At 40.4% G+C, this 23,056-nt stretch overlaps 1 protein-coding gene across 2 annotated transcripts in view; it reads left to right on the forward strand.

The window, feature by feature from the left end:
- The window catches only part of FBXO11 (F-box protein 11), a 150,988-nt gene that overhangs the window by 121,316 nt on the left and 6,616 nt on the right, over positions 1–23,056 (forward strand). For both annotated transcript variants that reach the window (XM_074990020.1, XM_074990019.1), the window contains exons 8-18: positions 8,268–8,374; positions 8,466–8,577; positions 12,601–12,707; positions 12,796–12,933; positions 17,845–18,062; positions 18,412–18,497; positions 18,583–18,677; positions 20,797–20,919; positions 21,033–21,118; positions 21,871–21,947; positions 22,033–22,176. In XM_074990020.1, the coding sequence (XP_074846121.1) occupies positions 8,268–8,374; positions 8,466–8,577; positions 12,601–12,707; positions 12,796–12,933; positions 17,845–18,062; positions 18,412–18,497; positions 18,583–18,677; positions 20,797–20,919; positions 21,033–21,118; positions 21,871–21,947; positions 22,033–22,176 (1,293 nt within the window). The remainder of the gene's footprint in view (positions 1–8,267; positions 8,375–8,465; positions 8,578–12,600; positions 12,708–12,795; positions 12,934–17,844; positions 18,063–18,411; positions 18,498–18,582; positions 18,678–20,796; positions 20,920–21,032; positions 21,119–21,870; positions 21,948–22,032; positions 22,177–23,056) is intronic.

A 23,056-nucleotide genomic window follows, 5' to 3' on the forward strand; every position in this document is an offset into this window, starting at 1 on the left:
TCAAGGCAGACTTTTCAAGCTTTGCAGGAAAAATCGAAACTATATCTGGTGACTTCAGCAAGAGAGATGCAGATTTTGATAAACTGAAGCTCAGTCTCCATTTGTTTATCAATCCAATGGGAGCTACAGTGGAGACACAGTCACCAGATCTTCAGTTTGAATTGCATGAACTGCAGTCTGACCCAGCGTCGCTTCCCCTCCTCCCAGGGGGAAAAAAAAAAGTCAATATAGTTTCTGGAAGTTGGTCTGCAAGAAGCTTTCCTCCAAGCTAAGAGACTGTGCACTCATTTATATTCAATGGCTCAATAGTACTTATATATGTGAAAGTACATTTTCTGTTATGAAACACATGAAATCCAAGACCCAAAACCAAATGGGAAATGAAACACTGGATGCATATCTTTTACTTGCTGCCACCATCATTAATAAGGATATTCGGGTAAAAGAACCCTCACCAACCTCCCATTAATAAAACTAGCACTATTTCAATAGAAATTTAATGTCTCCTTTTCAACTTTAACTTTTTCTATTTGTATCTGTTCTTTTTAGTTACCAGATTTTTCTCATGAATTTTTCATGGAGCTTTGAAGGAAATACATAAATTTATTTCCACCACCACCTTCCCTTAACTGCTTAAAAACAGTGTTAATAAAACCTTCATTGTGTAAGAGAGCTGCTGTGTTACAGTCCTATTATAGCCACAAACGGCATTGGAAGCTTTGGCACTAGGCTTCATAATGTAAGAATCTTTACATACCATCACCCTCATCTAATTTTACATGGCCTTAAAAAGATAAAATTATCATATGTGGCTTGAAAACTAAATTTTGTGTCCGTGTGGCCCATGATGTTGAACTACCCTGTTCTAGATACTTTGTAGTCCAAAAGAAATCTGTGGGACTAAAATCTTTCTTAGACATCAAATGGCTGAACTAGTTCACAAAATGGCAAAAGTACAAGTTAATGCCTTGGAGATGAACTTTGGAAACTTCTGCTTATGGATATTTTCTGGCTTTCTTTCATGTTTTGAAAGATGCTTATCTTTGTATTTTGGTAGATCAGTTCGACCAAACATTTTGAAGATTAATGATGGGTCCTTGGTAGCTCTGAATACACAGTGGTGTTATTTGATCTAGCATTCCCATTGTGGATGTTCATAAAAGTGAACAATATTGCTGTAGCTTTTTGAAGCTCGGTCTCCCTCTCTCGTGTGTGTGTGGGGGAGGGTAACACGTGATTGTCTGAGGTGGAACAAAATCTGCAAGAGCAGTCCAAAACAATCTCTGTCTAGCTGCTCATTTTCTAAATCCTCTCCCAGGTCCTCAACAAAGAGAAAAGTCTTCCTCACACACTTTATCATTGAATGAGCAGTAGCACTGCAGAAGGGGAAAGTTTTTGGTTGTCTGGAAAAGTACTCAAAGTAGAGTGGGTCGTCAGGACAGTGTTAAACAACCCTCCTTTTCTCTGTTCAATCTTGCATGTCTCTGGGAGTGCTGGGACCATTGAGGGACCTAGTTCCTTTGACACAATTCTGCCATGGCATTTTTTCCAACAGTTCCTTTTGAAAACCTTCTAGAAAGGAGGAGACAACTTAGAGATGCAAGACACAATTTCTCTTTAGGAAGTCAATATTTCTAATTTAGTGAGCAGAAATACTCAGTTCTGGAAAAGAACTTTATGTTCTGTGATCTTTTACATAAATCAAAATCAGGCATACTTGCTCTGTGGGATCCAATTTGTGCAGAAGAATGGTTGTTCCAGCATGTATTAGTCATAACAAAACGTACAAATCTCTTTCATTAACCTGTATATCTCAGTTATTGGATAACAAGATAGTTCAACAAGTACTGGATCTAGGAGTCTTGGCTGAATTATATTGTCAGTATCCTTGGAGAAAGAAGGCATCGCTTCCATTTCTCCATCTCCTCCCCTTGACTTGAATGGGATATAAGGACATTGAGAAAATGATTACCAGAAAATTTCCTATCAAGGAAGATTATAAATAGTAAGAAATCTAATTCTGGGAATACCAAAACGGTTGAAGAGCATTGTTTTGTGAATCTGCTTCTCCTGCCCCTTTCCATAAGAGAGAACTTCCTATATCAAGACCTCAATTTTAATCCAAATTTTACAGCTTGAAATCAGAAATCTTACTCTATAAATGGAATGTACTGAAAAATCACATCTGTTTTAGTCCTCTCTCTGGATTGATAATAGAGGGATTGCTTCGAGGTTTCATGGGTCTGAACCATATTCTGTAAAGGATGTAGATTTTATAGAGGCTAAGCAAAGCAAGCTCCTTCCAGTCATCCTTGAATTTTACCAGTCATGTTTGATAAGAGTACGTCAATTATTTCTCTCAGATCCAAGCCTATTGCCTTTTTATGCTTACAAAAGTAAGGGTGATACTCTGGTGTAGGTTTCACCCAGTTATTTCTGGGTTTCTTTGGACAATTGTCTGTCTTAGACTATGTCTCCAAGTACACTCATCTTGATTGTTTAAAACTTAGCAGAGGTCACTTTGATCCCTTTACAACATGACTTTCTTCAAATTTTATTCCAGAAAGTGAGATTTTTAACTTACCACAGTTTGCTGAATTGAAAAATTAATGACCCTCTTTATACTCCCAATTTGGGTTTCTCACTATTTTTTTAATTTTGTTTTCAGCATTTCATTGTAACCAGGAAATTTCTTTCCTGAGTTGCTCTCTTGGTAAGAAATCTTTTGGTATTGCTTTGATGTACATAGTTAAAAAAACAAAAGGTTGTGGAAGTCTCATTCCCTTTTTAGCCTTTTCCAAGATCCCAAATTTAAAGGATTAAGCTACAATCACCTCCTTGTTACAAAGAGAGGAGAAGCATCTGTAGGTGAAATAAATACTGTCCTGGTATCTGGTTCACAGTTTGCTCATTGGCCAATGCTGTTTCTGAGCATTCAGTGTTCAGCGCAATAATTAGCAGGCTTCCCTTTTTCTCTGAAAAGTAAGTGTTGTGGTATTTGTTTTCTAGTATCTTTTCCCCCACCTTCCTTTTGTGTCTTCAGCTAACATCTAGGGTTTCTGGATTCTGAGTGTACTTGCTAGTATGACAAACATACCTGTAACATTGGTACAGGTTGAACCTCTTTTAGTCCAGTAACAAACATTGACCAGCATTGTTTTACTTAGCTCAGTGTCCAGCTGAATTATCATGGGTGTGGCCAAGTTTCCCATGGTCTCATAAAGTTTGTTTACAGCCACCAGTCTTGGCTGTCAGTGTTCTGTGCAGTTATTTAGCTCTAATTTACCCCTAAATATCTTCTAGGAGCCCAGTAAGCAGTGGTAATGCTGCTAGAAAATACTAACCTCCTGTGGCTTGGCAAATTATCTGGTTTGGCATCAGTTAGGTCCCATGGGTGCCAGCCTGAAGAGATTGAACCTGTACTTGTAACATGGGAAGAACAAACTGTGTACTTATTAATAATTTCTGTGGTAAGATGACACAGTGCAGACTTTCGACCTAAATTCATTTGGCTTAGAGATAAGAGGATAGTGTTAGGGAACTGAAACAGGTTACATTTATATATTCACAGCTCTGCAACAATCAAAAATGAAATCATGTTCCCACAAGAGTGGGAAAGTAGTGGAACAAGATGTGAAAATTGCTTATTCTGTACATCGAGAACAGGATAGAACATGTCAGCAGCCAACAGAAAAAGGACAAATGTGATTTAAGGGTAAAATGTTCTTGCCCATGGAAGATCTTGGGTACTGTAAAACTGAAGGGAGCTCTCTTGCTCTGTTCACGTCTGTGTGTATAGAAAGGTTTGCAGCTGGTATAGATTTATCTGTTGCTGTGGGATTCACCAACTCTATTTAAGGAAGCACAGCAACAAGCGCTTATGCAGGTGAAATACCGCTACTGTGATAATGGTTCAGAACGTCCTTGTTTCTCCATGGACAGAGGGAGAATTCCTTCTCCTGTGGCTGTGCAGGGTGGATTGATTCAAATAATTGACTTAATTCGCAGTTTAAATCACCAAAATGGTTAAAATAAAGTTGCCAAAAAAGCTAAACTTGATTGCATTTAAAGTGCACTTAATTTTGAAGTAAGCCTCACTGGTGCCTGGGTTGTGTTTTTGAGAAAACAAATATAGAAAGGGGTTCTCCTAGAGCGACAGAATTTCGCTGAAGTAAAATAGGGAATAAACTTATGGCATCACCATTGTGATCTGTGGCCATGATGTTCTGAAATATGGGGCATGTGTTAGTTATATAATACAAAATAAGAAAATGACAGTGGCAACTGGGAACTCTAAATTTCTCTTTCTTCAGCTTTTTGCAGTGATAGATGCTAAACCTAGTTAAGTAATTAAATAAGCCATAGAGATTAGTTAAGCTAAACCTTTCTTCTACCAACATCCAACACAGCAAACATCTTGGATATTTGACAAATCTCACTTATACTAAAAGGGCAGACAGTCTTAAAGAATGATGGATTGCAAACTGAATTATATGTTACTAACCAGTTGATTCACTTAGCCATATTCACTTCTTCATCCACATAATTTTCTCTTAATAAATTGTTTGTTTTCCTTATGATGCAACTTATCTTGCAACTAAGCCTGCGTCGTCATCTTGCTCTGCTTACACTTGACATGTCTTCTTCTTTTTACCCAGGAAATGAATTTCTTCAAAGTATTCCCTGATAGGGTCCCTCTTGTACCCAGAAGCCATGACAGCTCTGTGGCAAAAGTGTTGAGGATATAAGAAGCTGCATGTGTGCGAATAATGTCTTCACTTTTTGTTTTAGTCGATACACTGTTCCTTTCTATGCTGCCTCTGTTCTTTCCTATAGCCTTTAGTAGGCTTACTGCCAGGTCGACATGTCAGCAGGACTATCTTCTGGGGTTTGATTTAGCAGGTCTAGTGTGGACCCACTAGATTGAACACTGAAGGCACTTCCATCAACCTTGGTATTCCTTGCAGCTGAGAAACTGACGGTAGAATTTTTCCTGTGCACCACCTGCTGAGAAATTCAACCTAAGGCATGTCAACTCCAGCCATGCTGTTTTCTTAGCTGGAGTTGCGTATCTTTCTCCTCTTGAGTAGACCTGTCCTAAGACAGCATCATAACTAACTCCTCTGCTATCTTTGCCCAAGGTCCACCACCACACAAACAGAGAGTGAAAACAATCCAATACACCTTGTATCTATCTTTGCATGTGTAGTTTTTTGAATCTGCTGAGAAACAAAATGGAAAGCACAGAACTTTCAAGAAGCAAGATCTAGTAGTTAGGCTGGACAGAGTAGAGACATTAATTAAATTTTTATGAGACTGTAGCACATTTGAGATGAGATTTCATTGTAACACTTTTAATTGAGCAATTTAGTATTTAATTCTTTTTTTAAAAATGAAATATCCAATTTAAATTAAAATTTTTTTTTGTTTTTTGTTTTTTAAAATTTTTGTATCCACCCTGCTGCAGTACAAAGCACAGCATGGCATAGAATCATAGAATTATAGAACTGGAAGGGACCTCGAGGCCAATCAAGTCCAGTCCCCTGCCCTCCCGTCAGGACCAAACGCCACCTAGACTATCCCCGATGGGTGTCTGTCTAACCTACTCTTAAATATCTCAAGCGATGGAGATTCCACAATCTCCCTAGGTAACTTATTACAGTGTTTAACCACCCTGACAATTAGAAAGTTTTTCTTAATGTCTAATCTAAACCTCCCTTGCTGCAGTTTAAGCCCATTGTTCCTTGTCCAGTCCTCAGAGGCCAAGGAGAAAAATTTTTCTCTCTCTTCCTTGTAACCCTCTTTGAGGTACTTGCAAACCGGTGTCATGTCCCCTCTCAGTCTTCTCTTTTCTAAACTAAACAAGCGCATTTCTTCCAGTCTTCCCTCATAGCGCATATTGTCTAGATCGTTAATCAGTTGTGTTGCTCTTCTCTGGACCTTCTCCATTTTCTCCTCCTCTTTCTTGAAATGTGGTGCCCAGAACAGAGCACAATAATCATGCCTAATGAGCACTGAGTAGAGTGGAAGAATGACGACTTGTGTCTTGCTCGCAACACTCCTCTTAATGCATCCCAGAATCATGTCTGCTTATTTTTTTTACAACAGCACCACACTGTTGACTCATTTAGCTTGTGCTCCACTGTGATCCATAAATCCCTTTCCGCAGTACTCCTTTCTAAACAGTCGCTTCCCATTCTCTATGTATGAAGCTGATTATTTTTTCTTCCTAAGTGCAGTACTTTGCATTTGTCCTTATTAAACTTCATCCCATTTACCTCAGAACATTTCTCCAGTTTGTCCAGATCATTTTGAATTATGAGCCTATCCTTCAAAGCAGTTGCAACCACTCCCAGCTTGGTATCATCTGCAAACTTAATAAGCTTACTCTCTATGCCAATATCTAAATATTGATGAAGGTATTGAATAGAGCCGGTCCCAAAATAGATCCCTGCGGAAGCCCACTTGTTATGCCCTGTCAGCATGACTGTGAACCATTAATAACTATTCCCTGAGAATGGTGGTCTAGCCAGTTACGCACCCACCTTTTATAATGGCCCCATCTAGGTAGTATTTGCTTAGTTTATTGAAAAAAAGATGATGCGAGACCATGTCAAATGCCTTACAATCCATGATTCAAGGGAACAGCTTAAACTGTCTCCTGTTTATTTAGCAATGCCATTGTAATGTAGAACTAGAAAGACTATTGAAGTGATTCATTTCTTCCTTAATTTGTTTGTAATATTCCCTCAAGCTAGTTGTTTTGATGCAAATTTGTGTGAGCATTCTTAAGGTTAGTTTAAACACATTTTCATCCTGCTACAAGTTTCTTGGATTAATATTTTTAACAGTATAACCCTCAAATAGCTGCAGTTTTACTTATCAATATAGTTATAGTTTACTTAACAATATAGTTTATTCTCTTAAAGATTTCTAAAATGATATAGTTATAGCAACGTAAAAACTGTGTAGATAAGGCCTTATTTCTTAATTAAGAGTGTTCCGCACTGACTTATACCAAAATAACTAAAGGTGTGAATTACAACTGGTTTGGCTATTTCATTTCCAGTTTGTAGTGACATTATATTGGCTCTTTTGCTTATTGCTGTTCTTGAGCACCAACATCACTGATGTCAACATAGCTATAAGAACAGTTTCTTAAAATTTGTGCCCATTCTTCTGGTTCTTCAGCAGTAGCATGCAAAACATTTTTTGTCAAGAGTCAGTATAAAGAATGCTGAAGAACCTTGCAAGTCATGCTTCAAGTTACTGACTCCTATAGATTAGCAATTATAAAACCATCTTTATACTTACTTTGAAAAGCTTAACACTTATTCTGAACTGTAGTTCAGTTTTAAACTGCAATATTCTAATGCAGTAAGTATAGAAATAGACTTTTCTGTAGCACTCAATGTTGAGAAGTTAGGCAATGCCACTTTTTTGGTTTTGTGTAAAATGTATTAGGTAGAATCTGCTGTGAGATGGTTTACTGAATTTATGTATTAATTGTAATAAAAAATTTGAATCCAGACCATATACAGTGCCAAACTATAACTGTTTTAGAATCATGCACATTTGAGCCTAAATATGTTAGTTATCTCTTTAATGTGTATTAGAAAATTTAAATGGTGTTTTATAATCAGTTCTATTTTCCTATACATTATACTGAATTACCTATTTCTGGTTTGTTTTAATGGGGAACAATTTCATAATAGTTAGAATAGGAAATTTGAAGCCAGACCACTGGGCGAAGTCTGCCCTAGAAAAAGTTTTTTACTATATATTCAAAACTATTATTTAGGTGTGGTTCTTACACCACTAAAACTGCTTCCCTGAAGAATGTAACTTATACTAGCAGAGTCACTTTTATGCCAGTATAACTGCACCTAAACTAAGACCACATCTATCTTACAGACTTCTTCTGGAGTAGCTAGGTCAAGGATCTTCTTCAAACCTTTGACTAGCATAGATGTACTGGCAGAAGGTGGTAAACAGACTGGCAAAGCTGCATTTTTACTAATACGGCTTTTTATGCTCATGGGGAGAGGTTTTATTGTGTAAGTACAAAGCACACCTGTGTCAACATTAGGAGCTCTTTTCCAGTGTAGTATATATCTATATCTGTATGGTAAAGCACTCCTAATGTAAATACGCCTTTGAATTTGCATTTTTTTCAGTTGTAGAACTTGAAATTTTCATGTATGCTTCAGTTTTCAAAGGAAAAGAATAAGTGTGTTTTTTTTTTTTAAATAACTTCTTGTTTACAGCACCTGGCAAAGTAGCAGATAAAGTCATTATAGAAAACACTAGAGATTCCACTTTCGTTTTTATGGAGGGTTCTGAAGATGCTTACGTTGGGTATATGACGATCAGGGTAAGCAACCTGAGAAGAACATTTTAATAATTTCCAAAATTATGCTTTTTTAAAAAAACAAAATCCAGAACATTAAATTTTATTCTTTTAGTTTAATCCTGATGACAAATCTGCTCAGCACCACAATGCACACCACTGCTTAGAGATTACTGTGAACTGCAGCCCCATAATAGATCACTGTATCATTCGAAGTACTTGTACAGGTTAGTATCCTCTTCTGTGTTAAATTGATTTTAAAAGCTGTTACTGAAATCAGATAATTGTAGTGAGCAAAATTTTTTCCATCCATATGTTGCACAAAACTTAGGAACATTTTCCCCTCTCAATTTAGCTGGGCCCTGACCTTTGAGATGCAAACCTTGCTATAATTTATCCAAGCTTTAGTCACTTCGAGATTGGAATTATTACTGTGCATGCTATACGAAGCTGTTACTGAAGAGCATATGGGAATGACAGCTGGTACCTTGGTCTGCTTGGATAGTGATATTTTATTCTGTGAGTGCATAAGTTGTTCTCCTTTGAGAGGTGTTCCTGTGGGTGCTCCACTTCTGATCAAGATGAGTCCCAGAGCCTTTGATAGGAGATTTTACAGCAGTGTTCCTCCTCCTGCCTACGTGCCATGCGCTTTGTGTTCACTTCACCAGTTCAGCTGAGGAGCTCATTCATGGCTTGGGGCTCCTCAGTTCCTTTTCTACTGAACCTAGGTAGGGAGAGAGTGCAGCAGTGCTGCTACCTTAGGTTGCTTTTCGCTTTAGTTATCCCACCCAGTTCTCAGATGGGATTGTTTCCCTATTTATTTTTTTTCTCTGTTAATTTTTTTTAAAAGGGACTCCATTTTTATTTCAAATTACAGCTGTGCCTGGCTCCCCAGGATTCAGTGGTGCTCTTTGTGTTGTGAGGCCATTCCTGTTTCAGACGGCCAGTCATAATGTATATGCTGTTTTGGGGAGCCTCACCCCAAAAATGCATACGCTGCAATAGACTGAAAACCAGGACTTAGAAAGCCCAGGAACTGTGGTTAAAGCACCTGCTTCTGAAGGACCCCATTTGGCCAGCTTCTGATCCTGGCAAAGATTCCGCTTCCACCTTAAATAAGAAGATGACAAAGAAATATCCAACGGCTTCCCTGTCACCACAGTGTTGAATAACTAAATGTCCCTAGCAGTTACACAAGCCAGCTATCTCATGACTCAGCAACTATAACACAAAAGGCATCTCCAGCACCGACCGTGAGGAGACTGCCCATTCCAAGGGTGCGGAGACTCAGGGCTGTCAGCTGCAGCAGCAGTTACCTCTCTTGACACAGCGCTCCACTCAGGAGCAATGCACAGCAAACAGGATTTTCCATATCTGAAGAAGTGGGTCTGTCCCGTGAAAGCTCATCACCTAATAAATTATTTTGTTAGTCTTTAAAGTACCATAGGCTACGGCTACCTCTCTGCAACTAAACAGCGCTTAAGCCTTCCTTTGAAATTGCCCCAGTGCTTCAAAGCATACAGCTACTACAGACAGCACGGTGCCTGAACACTCTGCCTGAATCACAGAGCTCTGAGCCATTAACACATCAGTTATCATATGGGGAATTATCAGTGTCTCTGATATACAAACCAAAGTGGCACAGACTACACAAACGCCTTACCCTGTCTTCCTTGATCAAGACCTCCTTACTCTGCTGGACCATTCCAAACAATGTATGCACAGGGGGTTCCATTTCAACAGGAACCCCTTTCAATTGCCATCACTACCGATGTATCTCTTTCAGGATGGTGAGCACATATGGAGCACGCCACAGTGCAAGGCCTTTGGTCTACTGCCGAGACTTCACTCCACATAAACCTACTTGAACTCAGGGCCGTACTCAATGCTTGCCTCCATTTTCTCCGCCATATGAGAGGTCGTAAGATCAGAATCATCACTGACAATGTGCCATGCATGTTTTACCTCAACAGACAGGAGGGAGCTCGGTCACGCTATGCACAGAAGCAGTCAGGCTCTGCAACTGGTGCATACATGACATCCACATTTCAACCTCATGCCTACTTGGCACTCTCAACACCCCTGCAGACAAGCTCAGCTGACGTTTTCCTCTCTTACATGAATGGGAAATAGATGATGCAGTCTTGCACACCAATCTTCCAACACTAGGGCTATCCCCAACTAGATCTATGTGCAACATCAGCAAACAAAGAATGCCCCAGATTTTGTTCCAGGGCAGGACTGGGGACTAATGTCCATAGAGATGCTTTTCTGCTCCCATGGACTGGCTCGCTCATATGGTTCCCCAATACCCTTGCTGAACAGAGTAATACAGAAAATCGGAACAGACAGCGCCACCATAATCCTAACAGCACCTTTCTGCTCAAACAACCATGTTATCCATTCTTGACATGCATCTGTGAACTCTCCAATTCCCCTGCCACCCCTTTCCCATCTCTTTTCTCAACAAAGGGACTGAATATTTCATCCCAATGTAGACTGCCTTCACCTATGGGTGTGGTAGCTCAGTTGTTTTCTCATGTGAAGTTAACATGTTCAGGGCCCATCAGGACAGTCCTCTTACATAGCAGAACCCAGAGCACCCACAGTACTTGGAAGAGGTTCACAACCTGGTGCACAAGGGAGCACCCCTCTCCAACTTTATTTTCTCTTCCTGTTGTTCTAGATCATCTACAAGAACTGAAATCATCCAGCCTTTCTGCTAGCTCCATCAAAGTCCATCTGCCTGCCATAACCACATTCCTTGATAAGGTAGACAACACCACAGTCTTTGCCCACCCAATCGCTAAAAGATTCATGAAGGGTACTGAAGTCCTATACCCAGACATAAAACCACCAACCTGCCCATGGGATCTGCACCTCGTGCGCAATGCACTCACACACAAACCTTTTGAACCACTAGCCACGTATTCTCTTCTCCTTTCATCTCAACGAAGCCATTCACCTACAACATTCTTTACCAAACCACATGCCAAATTAAATGTACAAAGTGCCCTGTCTTCCTTCCTCAACAGAATTAAACCCTTCAGAAGCATACAGAAGTTATTTGTCTCCACGATGCAGAGATCACAGAGCAATGCCATCTTCTCCCAGAGGCTCTCCAAATGGATTGCAACCTGCATATAATTATGCTACCAACTGAAACAAGTCCAGCCTCCTCCAGTTATCAGGAGACATTCTACAAGTGCTGTTTACATCTCCATTGCCTTCCTACACTATGTACCTGTATCAGACATTTGCAAGGTGGACACATGGACATCCCTCACATTTGCTAAACATTACACGCTTTTTACAAGGCCCAGCAGCAGACGCTAAAATTGCTAAAATGGCCTTGTCCACAGCCTTTTTGCTTATTTGAAGTGCCAGCCATCCCAAGAGATACTGCTTTGCGGTCATCAGAAATTGAGTACACACAGGAACATCTCTTGGAGAAGAGCAGGTTACTCATGTGTGCACTAATTGAAGTTCTTCAAGGTGAGTGTCCCTGTGTGTGCTCCAGTATCCACCCTGCTCCCATCTAGATCAGAACAGTATTAGTCCGTTGGAATTGAGGAGCCGTGAGCCAAGCACATGCAACTTAACTATCACAGTTCCTGGGGTGAACACTGCATGTACACAGACTGGGTGGGGGCGGGGGGGGGGGGGTCATAGAAGGAAGAGAGGGAGCACTGCAGTAAAATCTCCAATTAAAGACACTGGGATGCACCTTGACAAGAAGTGGAGCGCCCATAGGGACACTCTCATCTCAAAATCAGTAACTGCACAGGTGAGTAACCTCCTGTGCTTAACCAGATATCATGGATGAGGTCCTGGCCCTATTGAAGGTTAGTGGCAAAGTGGTTTTTGAGAGGGGCCCCTCACTCTAGAATCTTGCATCTTTGCGTGTGTGTTCTGCATATTGTTCAGTGTGGGTGAGACAAGTTGGATGAGCTAATTTTTATGAACCTAAATTAGTACACAAAATGTTCCCCATTCTGCCAGTGACATACCAGTGTGTCCTTTGGCATGTGACTTAAACTCTCTCTGCCTCAGTTTCCGTATGCACAAAATGCAGGTGGTAGTAGTTTCCTATCTGGGTAAAGTACTTTTCATTGCTTTAATAAAAGGCATCATAGGAATGCTACATTTTTAGATGCCAGTACATATTGTATGTGGTTTTTGGTAAGAGCAAGGCTAGACTACCTATAAATATACTACACTTTAACTTTAACTTTATACTTTTCTTCTAGTGGGGTCTGCAGTATGTGTTAGTGGCCAGGGAGCTTGTCCCACTATCAAACACTGTAACATCAGTGACTGTGAAAATGTTGGACTTTATATTACAGATCATGCACAGGTACTTTTTATTTCTAATTATTTTTTCCTCCTGACTTCTGTATTCCTATTCATTCCTGTTGATTCTTGGTTTTTACTTTTTTTGCCAGGGAATATATGAGGACAATGAGATCTCCAATAATGCATTAGCAGGGATTTGGGTTAAAAACCATGGAAACCCAATTATCAGACGGAATCATATTCATCATGGACGGGATGTTGGTGTTTTCACATTTGACCATGGCATGGTAATGTACATTTTTATTTTGAAGAGAGATTGTTGGACATTATTTTACATCTGTAGCTTTGAAGTATCACTGTGCAACAATTTTGAAGAAATGTATTTTTGTGACCAGTTTTTTTTTAAATCTCTAATGTTGCTTCCCCCAACTCTCTTCAGAGTCCAGAATTTTTTACTTAAGTTTAAAAAAAAAAAAAATTTAGCTGAAAAGTGAAAACCAATCACAACGAAGGCTGTGTCTACACTTGCATTGCTCTTTCAAAAGAGGAATGCAAATGAGGGAAATAGAAAATACAAATGAGGCACTGATTTATATATCTCATGCTTCATTTGCATAATCTCTTTTTGGAAGAGATGCTTTCGAAAGAAAAAAGCATGGTGGGGTGCTTCCTCAAGGGCATGTACTGACTTCACCTGCTGATTCTCTGGTTAGTCCCAGCCTGGGACCTTAATGTGGTCCTTCGGGTGCTTATGGGCCTTCCCTTCAAACTGCTGGCCACTTGCTCCCTCTGCTAATTCTCCTGGAAAGTGTTTTCCATGGTGGCTATCATCTCTGCCAGATGGGTAGCTGAACTCCAGGCACTCATGTCTGAGCCCTTGTACACGGTCTTCCATAAAGACAAGGTCCAGCTTTGCTCTCACCTGGTGTTCCTGCCCAAAGTGGTCTCTGGGGTCCATGTTAGTCAGGATATTTTCCTGCCTGAGTTCTATGCTAAACCTCATAGGTCCCGGACGGAGCAACAGCTGCACTTTTTCCATGTGAGATGAGCACTTGCCTTCTATATTGGCCAGACTAAGCCCTTCCATAAGACCACATAGCTCTTTGTAGTCATAACTGAGCGCATGGAGGGACTCCTGGTGGCGTTACATCTCATCTCCTGCTGGATCAGGTCCTGTATGTGGGCATGTCATGTATGAATGTTTGGAAAGAGTTGAACCCAGAGAAAGGGTTCTCTGTAGGAAGCAGCCAGGTGACCCAAGGGGCGAAAGAGGGATTCTTTTCTAATTAAAAGCATTGCAGGCTGAGGAGTGTCTTTGTCTTTGTTCTGCGACTGGAGCAGGGAGAGACCAAGATGCTGATGAAACCAGTAAATATCCTGACCACATCATAATCAGAGCATAGATATGTAAGTAGAAAGAAAATGTTTAGATGCGGTCAGGTTATTTTTATTTTGGGTTTGGTGTGGGACTTTCTAGGCTGGTTGATGTATTTTTCCCCTGTATTCTATAACCTCAGAATCCCAGGGAATTACTTCTCTGTGCTCTAATCTTGATATTTTGAGTTGCTTCATTATACCCAGCAACCAAGTATGGTTATTTACTTTCTTGATATTTTTTCATCTTTTGTTTTGTGAATAAATTACTTTAAGGCAGTGATTTGATTTCTGTGTCGTAGAGGAACGTCTGTGTATTTGCATGCCTAAAGCAAAAGGTCAGTTATCAGCTTACAGTTTAATTTCTTCTTTTAGTTCCTAAGCTATCTCCTATGGAAAGGGAGAAGTTTGGTGTTATCCCACAGGGAGATATCCAAGTGTGTCTTCCTGGGTTTTAAAGGGGGGGTTTCTTCACTTATTGGTGGCAGCACGTCCAAGGCTCAGGGAGTCTGTGACCTTGGGGAGCTTTTTTAAGCAGAGCCTGTAAAGGCAAGGTATTTTTAAGGTTTTTGCAGGTTCCCACTTTCTGCACTTGGAGGGTCAGAGTAGGGATCAGCCCTGGCAGGGTGTGTTATGACCTTACAAAAGTGTCCCCGCCACCTCTGACAGTACACTCTACATGAGCTCAGACCTCCTCACACACATGCCTTTCCAGGAGATCTGTCATGCTGCCACGTGCCCCTCTGTGCACACTTGCAAATCTCACTATGCAATTGTGCACCAATCCAGATGAGATGCAGCCTTTGTGGTAGCTGTCCTAGAGTCAGCCATGCGTTGACTCTGGCCCCTGCTCCTGGGCTTGTCTAGGGAATCATCTAACTCAAATGGATACAAGCAAGCACTTGAAGAAAAATAAAAAACATTCACTCACCGTTGTAACTGTTTTTTGAGATGTGTTGCTCCTATCTAGTCAAAGCCCATCCTCCTGCCCTATTGTAGGAGTGGTTGTCAAGAAGGACCCTGAGGGGTGCCGGGTTAGCTGGGTCATATATTAGGCTTTGCATAGGTGCCACTCCAGGGGACTCCCCAGCTAATCCAGCTGGCTAACTGCTAGGAAGAACTTTCCAACAGCTGTGCACGTGCTCTCCTAACTTGAATAGATATGAGCAACACATCTCAAAGAACAACAGTTACAATGGTGACTAACCTTTTGTTTCTACACCTAATGGCTGCAAAGAAAACCTTAATAAGAACTGAATAAAACTAATGCAGAGGAGTTGTTGTCTTGATTCCGAACAGACCTTGAAACAATGACTTGAATATAAATTGACCTGAATAACCCCAGTTGGTTTTCTCTGAAACACAGAGATGAATACACTTGGATTTGTGTTTCATTGCTGACCGTATGGCAGAACTATCTTGCTGGAGAGTCACCTGGTGAAATCCACCATTCCTCAGCCATATTCCATGCATCTTTGAATGCCAAACATGTCAACTTTCCCCCATCCAGTTGCCAAAACCAGCATTTTCCTCCAACGCTTACTTCACACAGGGCTTGTCTACGCTACCACCTTCCTTCGAAGGAAGGATGGTAATTAGGGTGTTGGGAGTTGACTAATGAAGTGCTGCGGTGTGTAGGCAAATTCCCCCCCATGGCAACTTCGAAGTTTTAAACTTCGAAGTACTGGCTTGCATCTAGCTGCGGCTCACCCGCCAGTACTTTGAAGTACCGGGGCAACTTCAAAGTCCCTTTGCTCCTCAAACTTTTTTAAAACTTTGAAGCTGCCATGGGATGAGGGGATTTGCTTAATGAAGTGCTGCGTATGCAGTGCAGCACTTCATTAGTAAACTCCCTACACCCTAATTACTATCCTTCTTTCGAAGGATGGTGGTAATGTAGACAAGCCCACAGTTACGCATTCAAAAATGTGCCACACATTGACGATAATGTGGAGAGAAAATAAGAGAATTTAACGTAATAGCAAACTAAACATGGATTTCTATTTATACTGTCAAAGTCAACTCAAGAAGAGGAGACTTTGAATCAGGCCAAATGCTTCCTCGTGATTATTTGGATGAACATTGCCTTCAGGCACCTGCTGATGACCAAACTCACTTTTGATTCTGCATATACGGAACTGATAGAAAGTAGAGAGTTTGTCTACACTGCAGAGTAAATTGTAATAATTGCAGCCTAAGTAGTGTGTTAGGGCTGTTTCAGACCTGCCGTTGAAAGCCAGCCCTTTCCAGGGTGTCTGAATTTGGACATCCCAAGTCACTTGTCCCTTGCGAATGTTGACTGTTATCTCAGGAAGGGCGTCACTTAGGTCTTCAGACTTGTAACTTGATTATTTGGAATTATAAGAGGAGATTTAAAGAAGCTTGGTTGCTTCAGTTTATTTTGGGGTGCTGGCGCCAGCCACGGCTGGGCTGCCAGATGTAGTCCTGGCCCTGGGGATGCTGGCTACTGCCATGGCCAGGATGCCAGATGCGGTCCCATTGGCTCTAGCCACAGCTGGGCTTCTGGGCACAGTGCTGGCTCCACCCACTACTGGACGCAAGCGCTGGTTCCAGCCACGGCTGGGCTGCCGGACACAGTCCCAGCCTCAGCCGGACCACAGTGTTGCCAGACCAGAGAATCCCAATTTTGGGAGGTGCAACCTGTAATAAATAATGACCAAATAGGACTGAAAAAAGATATATAAACAAAGTTACTTTTGATATACAGTGCTGCTTGATGCCATGCCTTTTTTTCCCTCCTCCTGCCCATATTTTCCATGTGACAAAATTTAGGTATTGATTTTTTTTAAGCTACTTAAGTGTGCTCAGCACCCAGTCCCCCTTTATAAACTCCCTTCATGGCTTTCCTGAATTAAGCTGTTGCAGTCACAGTAAAGTCTAATAAAATTAATCAGTTTTCAGAATCGGCATTCCACAGAGGCTGTGTCTACACTTGCATTCCTCTTTCAAAAGGGGCATGCAAATGAGGAAATTGAAAATGCAAATGAAGTGCATATTTACACATCTGGTGCCTCATTTGCATATTCTTTCAAAAGAAGAAAAGCAGTGTAGACACAGCTCTTTTGAAAGTAAGCCCCATCTTTGAAAGAACCCTTCTTCTCATAAAGAAAAGGAAAGAAGAGTTATTTCAAAGATGGGGTTTACTTTCAAAAGAGGTGGTGTCTATACTGCTTTTCGTCTTTCAGAAGAAAATCTTTTGAAAGAATATGCAAATGAGGCACCAGATATGTAAATCTGCACCTCGCTTGCATTTTTTATTTCTTCATTTGCATGCCTTTTTCAAAAGAGGAATGCAAGTATAGATGCAGCCACAGTGATAGTTCGTATTTTGATTGCAGTGTGTTTGGGAAATACAAGTGTTTGTTGTTTTGGTTTTTTTAATGTTCAAATTGATGAACTAAAATCATACAGATTCAATAGAGCAATTTCTTAAAATAGTAGTTTTGGTATGTGTATTTTAAACTTGACTTTATTAGTATAAGGCAATTCTAAATATGCGCACTAGAACGCTGAAAATAGGCACACAGATTCCTGTTAAATGATGATAGATAGCAATACAAACAAATCTCTTTTCATTTAATGAATAAGATTTTCTGTGTATGTGTTATGTTAGTTACTTGGAAGATGCTTATGAGTGGTGATTGCTAAATAATTGCCTAGTTCTAGAGCAAATGATACTTTTTGTGGACGTGACTTTTTTTTTTTTTTAATAGTCTCAAGATATATGGGGAGCATTTTATAACAGTCTTTTTCTCATATTTTAGAAAGAGTTTCTTATAGAAAACTTTGTTTTGTTTGTGCAGGGTTATTTTGAAAGCTGTAACATACATAGAAACAGGATAGCAGGCTTTGAAGTCAAAGCTTATGCCAACCCTACAGTAGTTCGGTGTGAAATCCATCACGGTCAGACTGGAGGCATCTATGTTCATGAAAAAGGAAGAGGACAATTTATAGAGAATAAAATCTATGCAAACAATTTTGCAGGTGTTTGGATTACCTCAAACAGTGACCCAACAATAAGGTTGGTATGTTTCTTGGGTGGTTAATTGGTTCTTGTTTTTAGGAATATTTTAGGGAGAAAGGGACAATGTGTGCCATAGTACTTCAGTTTTTGAATAACATGATCGTGCCTACGTAGATAAAAATGAAATGGGTGTGCCAGGATGCAGTGGAATTATCTTATTAATTTGCATGCATAGATTGTTTCCAGACATATATATTTTCTTAAACTTCTGCAATCCTGACATTATGCTGTGTTTCAGAACTTGGTAAGTTTTACATATATTTATGCATTTTCAGTATAGGTTTAGGTTATATGGTGCAGTTTAACTTACTTTCATGATTTTGTAATATGCGGTTTTGTTTGTTAGGGGTAATGCAATTTTTAATGGAAATCAAGGTGGAGTTTACATCTTTGGTGATGGAAGAGGCCTTATAGAAGGAAATGATATTTATGGTAAGATTATACATTTATCTTATTGCATCTTGGACTTATATTTTGTGTGCCAAATTTTTCTGAAGCATGACCCCTTTCATTTCAGGTAATGCATTAGCAGGAATTCAGATTCGAACAAACAGTTGTCCCATTGTTCGACACAACAAGATTCATGATGGCCAACATGGTGGAATATATGTGGTGAGTATTTACTGTACAGAAAGTGTAAGCGTGCAAATTCTGCTAGATATTTCAGTTGGTATTATGGAAATAGTGTTTTTAGACACTTTTTAAAGTTTAAAGTGAATAGTTAAAGTTTCCTTTTCTATTTTGTCACACTTTGGTTGTGTCTACACTACCTCCCTACTTCAAAGGGAGGATGGTAAGTAGGGTGTTGGGAGTTTATTAATCAAGTGCTCCTCAAAATTTTGCAGAGTAAGGGGACTTTGAAGTTGCCCTGGCACTTTGAAGTACCGGCGGGTGAGCCACGGCTAAACGTGTGCCGGTACTTCGGAGTTGCCCCGGCGGGGAATTTGCTTAATGAAGTGCTGCCTATGCACGGCAGCACTTCATTAGTAAACTCCCAACACCCTCATTACCATCCTTCCTTCGAAGCAAGTTGGTAGTATAGACAAGCCCGTTGCTTTTAGGTAATAATTTGACATCATGTATACAAAAATCTAGAAACCTTGGAAGATTTCACATTTACAACTAGGCTGACTAAATTCGCATCTCCTCATCCCCAGGCAGGCATATATCACGAAAATAGGCAGAGAAGTTAGAAGTCAGACTAGAATCTAGGTCTCTAGCATGTGAAACCCAGGATTATACAAAGTGAACTGAAGCTCTCTGACTAGAATTGTGTAATTATTACACTCATCCCTCGTTAAAGGAGTAGTTTATTTACAAGTACTCGCTTAAACGAGGGACACACATACCTCCCCTACTTCACTTAACGAGTGAACTCCCCCCGCTAATATGAGACTTACTCCCTCCCCACGTCTCCAACTCGCAGCCTGACACCCCACACCCGCACCACAGAAACGTAAACCCCCACCAGCCTGGCACACCAGAACTGATGAAATTTAACCCCCCTGCCAGCCCTCCGCACCCAAACCAGCTAAACCTAAACCCCCCACTGACCCCACACACCCAAACCGACAAAATTTAAACCCCCTGCTGGCTTCGTGCACCTGAAGCACTGAAATTTAACCCCCACACTGGCCCCACACACCTGAACCACTGCAGCCTTAACCCTCCCGCCGGCCCCCCACAGACCCATCCTGCAGCAGCCTGAGCCCCTCTCCCCATCCTCTGTGGACCCAATGCACCACCATGTTTTAATCCTCCCTCCCACTCATGTCCCCAAACTGCCCCCAGCCTTTAACCCCCCACAACCCCAGGCTCACTTACCTTTCAAAAGCAATGCCAGCTGCTGCCACTCCCAGCACGTGGAACCAATCAGAGTCTTTTATAAGTATTTTAGTCGGAATTTATTGTCCCTCTTAAGAGTTTTCACCTACATGCAAAAAGTTAGGAACCAGTTGCGCTCATATAGTGAGGGATGAGTGTATTTGCATGAGTATCAGGCTTTGAAAATCTAATGTTGCTTTACGTTTAAATACAAATGCACTAATATTGTTATAACTTAACTGAGAAATAAACCAATTTATGTAACTTTTTATTTTTAATAGACAATGCTGAATATAAGATTAGAATCTGATTTGCTAGCACACTAGATAGATCTACACTAGGGTCGAAAGATGATTTCATATGCACAGTGTAGCTAGAATTGACGTATCAGAAGTCACTTCCTTACCTAGTGTAGTCCAGGGCTCAGGAGTCTCACATCGTTGTCCCTTACTCCATGTAATAGCGTGGAGCACAGGTGTCGAAGCCAAGCCCAGAGAGGTCAATTTTTACCACGCCTTAACAGATGTGACAAAATCAAGCTCAGGAAGATTGACCTTCCCATAGTCAATTTTTGAACGAATGTAGTTCTACCGTAAGTTGAGCGCTGAGTTCCTCTAGCGAAACCCAGCAGAGATTTCTAAACTTCAGTACAAGACCTTAAAATGTCAAAGAGTAAATCAGATATAAACAATCTGTTTTTAGACTTAAAATGTTCAAAATAAATGTAAAGTCTCGTGAATAGTACAAAATGAGTTTAAAAATTGTAGTAACTTAAGAAGTCCTGGAGACTTCTGCCGTAGGGAAGGACATCATCAGACCTGGACAAAGCAATTTTTTCCCCTACAAAAAGACCATAAAGCCAGTATTTGCATGAGGCTATGTTGTTTTATCTTATCCCGATATTTAGCATGAAAAAGGACAAGGTGTGATTGAAGAAAATGAAGTATACAGTAATACTTTGGCTGGAGTCTGGGTGACAACAGGAAGTACTCCAGTGTTGAGGAGAAATAGAATACATAGTGGGAAACAGGTGGGTTTTTTTATTTTTTGTTTTGTTTTTGTTTGGGCTTTTTTGCATGGTAGAAATACTGTTTTCACGCTTCTTTCTTACTTACATATCAATTATTTTATTTTTAATGTCAGGTTGGTGTTTATTTTTATGACAATGGCCATGGAGTCTTGGAGGACAATGACATCTATAATCATATGTATTCCGGGGTTCAAATAAGGTAAAATGTGCTTTTATTTTGCATCTAAAATGAGATTTTTATAATCTCCATTGTACTATCTTTTTCTCTTTACTTCCCCTATCTTTTGGGCCACGTCTATATGCCTCCTCCCTTTTGGAGGGGGTATGTAAATCAGTGGGACTGAAATTGCAGATGAGGCAGGGATTTAAATATCCCGTGCCTCATTTGCATATTCCCACGAGATGCGGCCTTGGCAGTGGGGTAATTTTGAAGGTGAATATGCCAGTGTCTACACAGCACTTTCACTTTTGAAGTGACTCCACTTCCAAGGCTCTCTCTCACAGGAATGTGCAAATGAGGCATGGGATATTTAAATCCCCACCTCATCTGCATTTTTGATCCCGCGGATTTACATACCTCCTCGGAAAGAGAGGGAGTGCATAGACACAGCCTTGGTTTCTTAAGTTTACCCTGGAGGGTCTTTTAAATATAGTGTCCTCAATTTCAAATCAAGGGAAGGAATTTTTGACAGGAGAACCTAGAAGATGACTTTTAGTTTCTCTCTCTGTTGATTATGGTGTGAATTCTGAAGTCTGCTTACTTGGAAACAATCAAGGATTTCTAAAGGCTTAAGAACAGTGTCTTTTATATTTTTACATGAGGTCTGATGTGTAAGCCAACAGAATGCTAATATGATTGATGTCCTGTTTTCCTGCATCGTCACATGTATTTTAAATGTGTTCAGTTTTGCGAAACACATTTTTTTAATAATTTCTTGTGGTTATATGTAGAACTGGAAGCAATCCAAAAATTAGGCGCAACAAAATCTGGGGAGGCCAGAATGGTGGTATTCTTGTTTATAACTCTGGTAGGTCCATTATTTCATTTTTTCAGATCTTAAGATGCTTTGTAATATGGTTATCAGAAAGACAATCATGTTTAATTTTTAATAGGGCTTGGATTTATAGAAGACAATGAAATCTTTGATAATGCAATGGCTGGAGTATGGATTAAGACAGACAGTAATCCTACACTAAGAAGAAATAAAATCCACGATGGAAGAGATGGGGGCATCTGTATATTTAATGGAGGCAGAGGTAACATTCTTTCCTCATTAGAATACACTAAATCTGTTGCATTATAGCCTAAGTTCTGATTGATACTGTTCTTGTACATTGCTCTTTAGAAATTTGATTTTTCTTTATGAAGTAGTAAAATACTTAAAACACACGAATGTTTTTTAGTGTCATCAGTTAAATCTGTAATTCTAAAATGGCAATAGGCAAAAGAGCAAATCATCTCATCCAGGAAACCTATTCTGGGCTACTCTGTAAAGCTAGACTTCTTCCTTATCATTTGCAATCTGCACTTGTAACTCTTTTGCCATTTAACTTAAGGAAGAAGATGTCTGATGAAACCACACTGAAAATCCTGTATCTTGGCTTTGTGGTGGATTTGTTTTTATTTTTTGAGGTACAGTTTTTGTCAATCCCAAAGCTCTGGAAAGAGAGAGACTGTCCCAACTACCCATTAAAAGGAAATTTCTAGGGCTGTCAAGTGATTGCAAAATAATTGCTCTGTTAAACAACAATAAGAATACTATCTACCCTGGAACTCTAGTGGGAAGTGCCCCTTATTGCAGACAGGAAAGAAACCAACTGCAGTGAGCAGAAGCACAAGGTCTGCAGCTGGAGATCAGGTTGCGAGAAGGCCACCTGGGGGGCCTGGCATCTTGGCGTGTCCTGATTCCTGGCCTGTTATTTCACAAGGGCTGGAGGAGAGACAGGTTCCTAGAACATGGCATGTATTGGAGGTGCTGCTTAGGAGCCCAAGGACATGGAGAGGGGCAGCTGCCTTCGCAGCAGCTGCTCCCTCTCCCTGGTAACACCTGGCCCTTGGATAGCGGCTGCCACTCAGCTATGCAGCCCGATCCAGGCACTGGGGGGCTGGCTCCAACTCAGGCCTTCTCCTTCCCTT

The sequence above is a fragment of the Carettochelys insculpta genome, chromosome 3, assembly GCF_033958435.1.
Source record: "Carettochelys insculpta isolate YL-2023 chromosome 3, ASM3395843v1, whole genome shotgun sequence".
Classification (NCBI taxonomy): Eukaryota; Metazoa; Chordata; order Testudines; family Carettochelyidae; genus Carettochelys; species Carettochelys insculpta.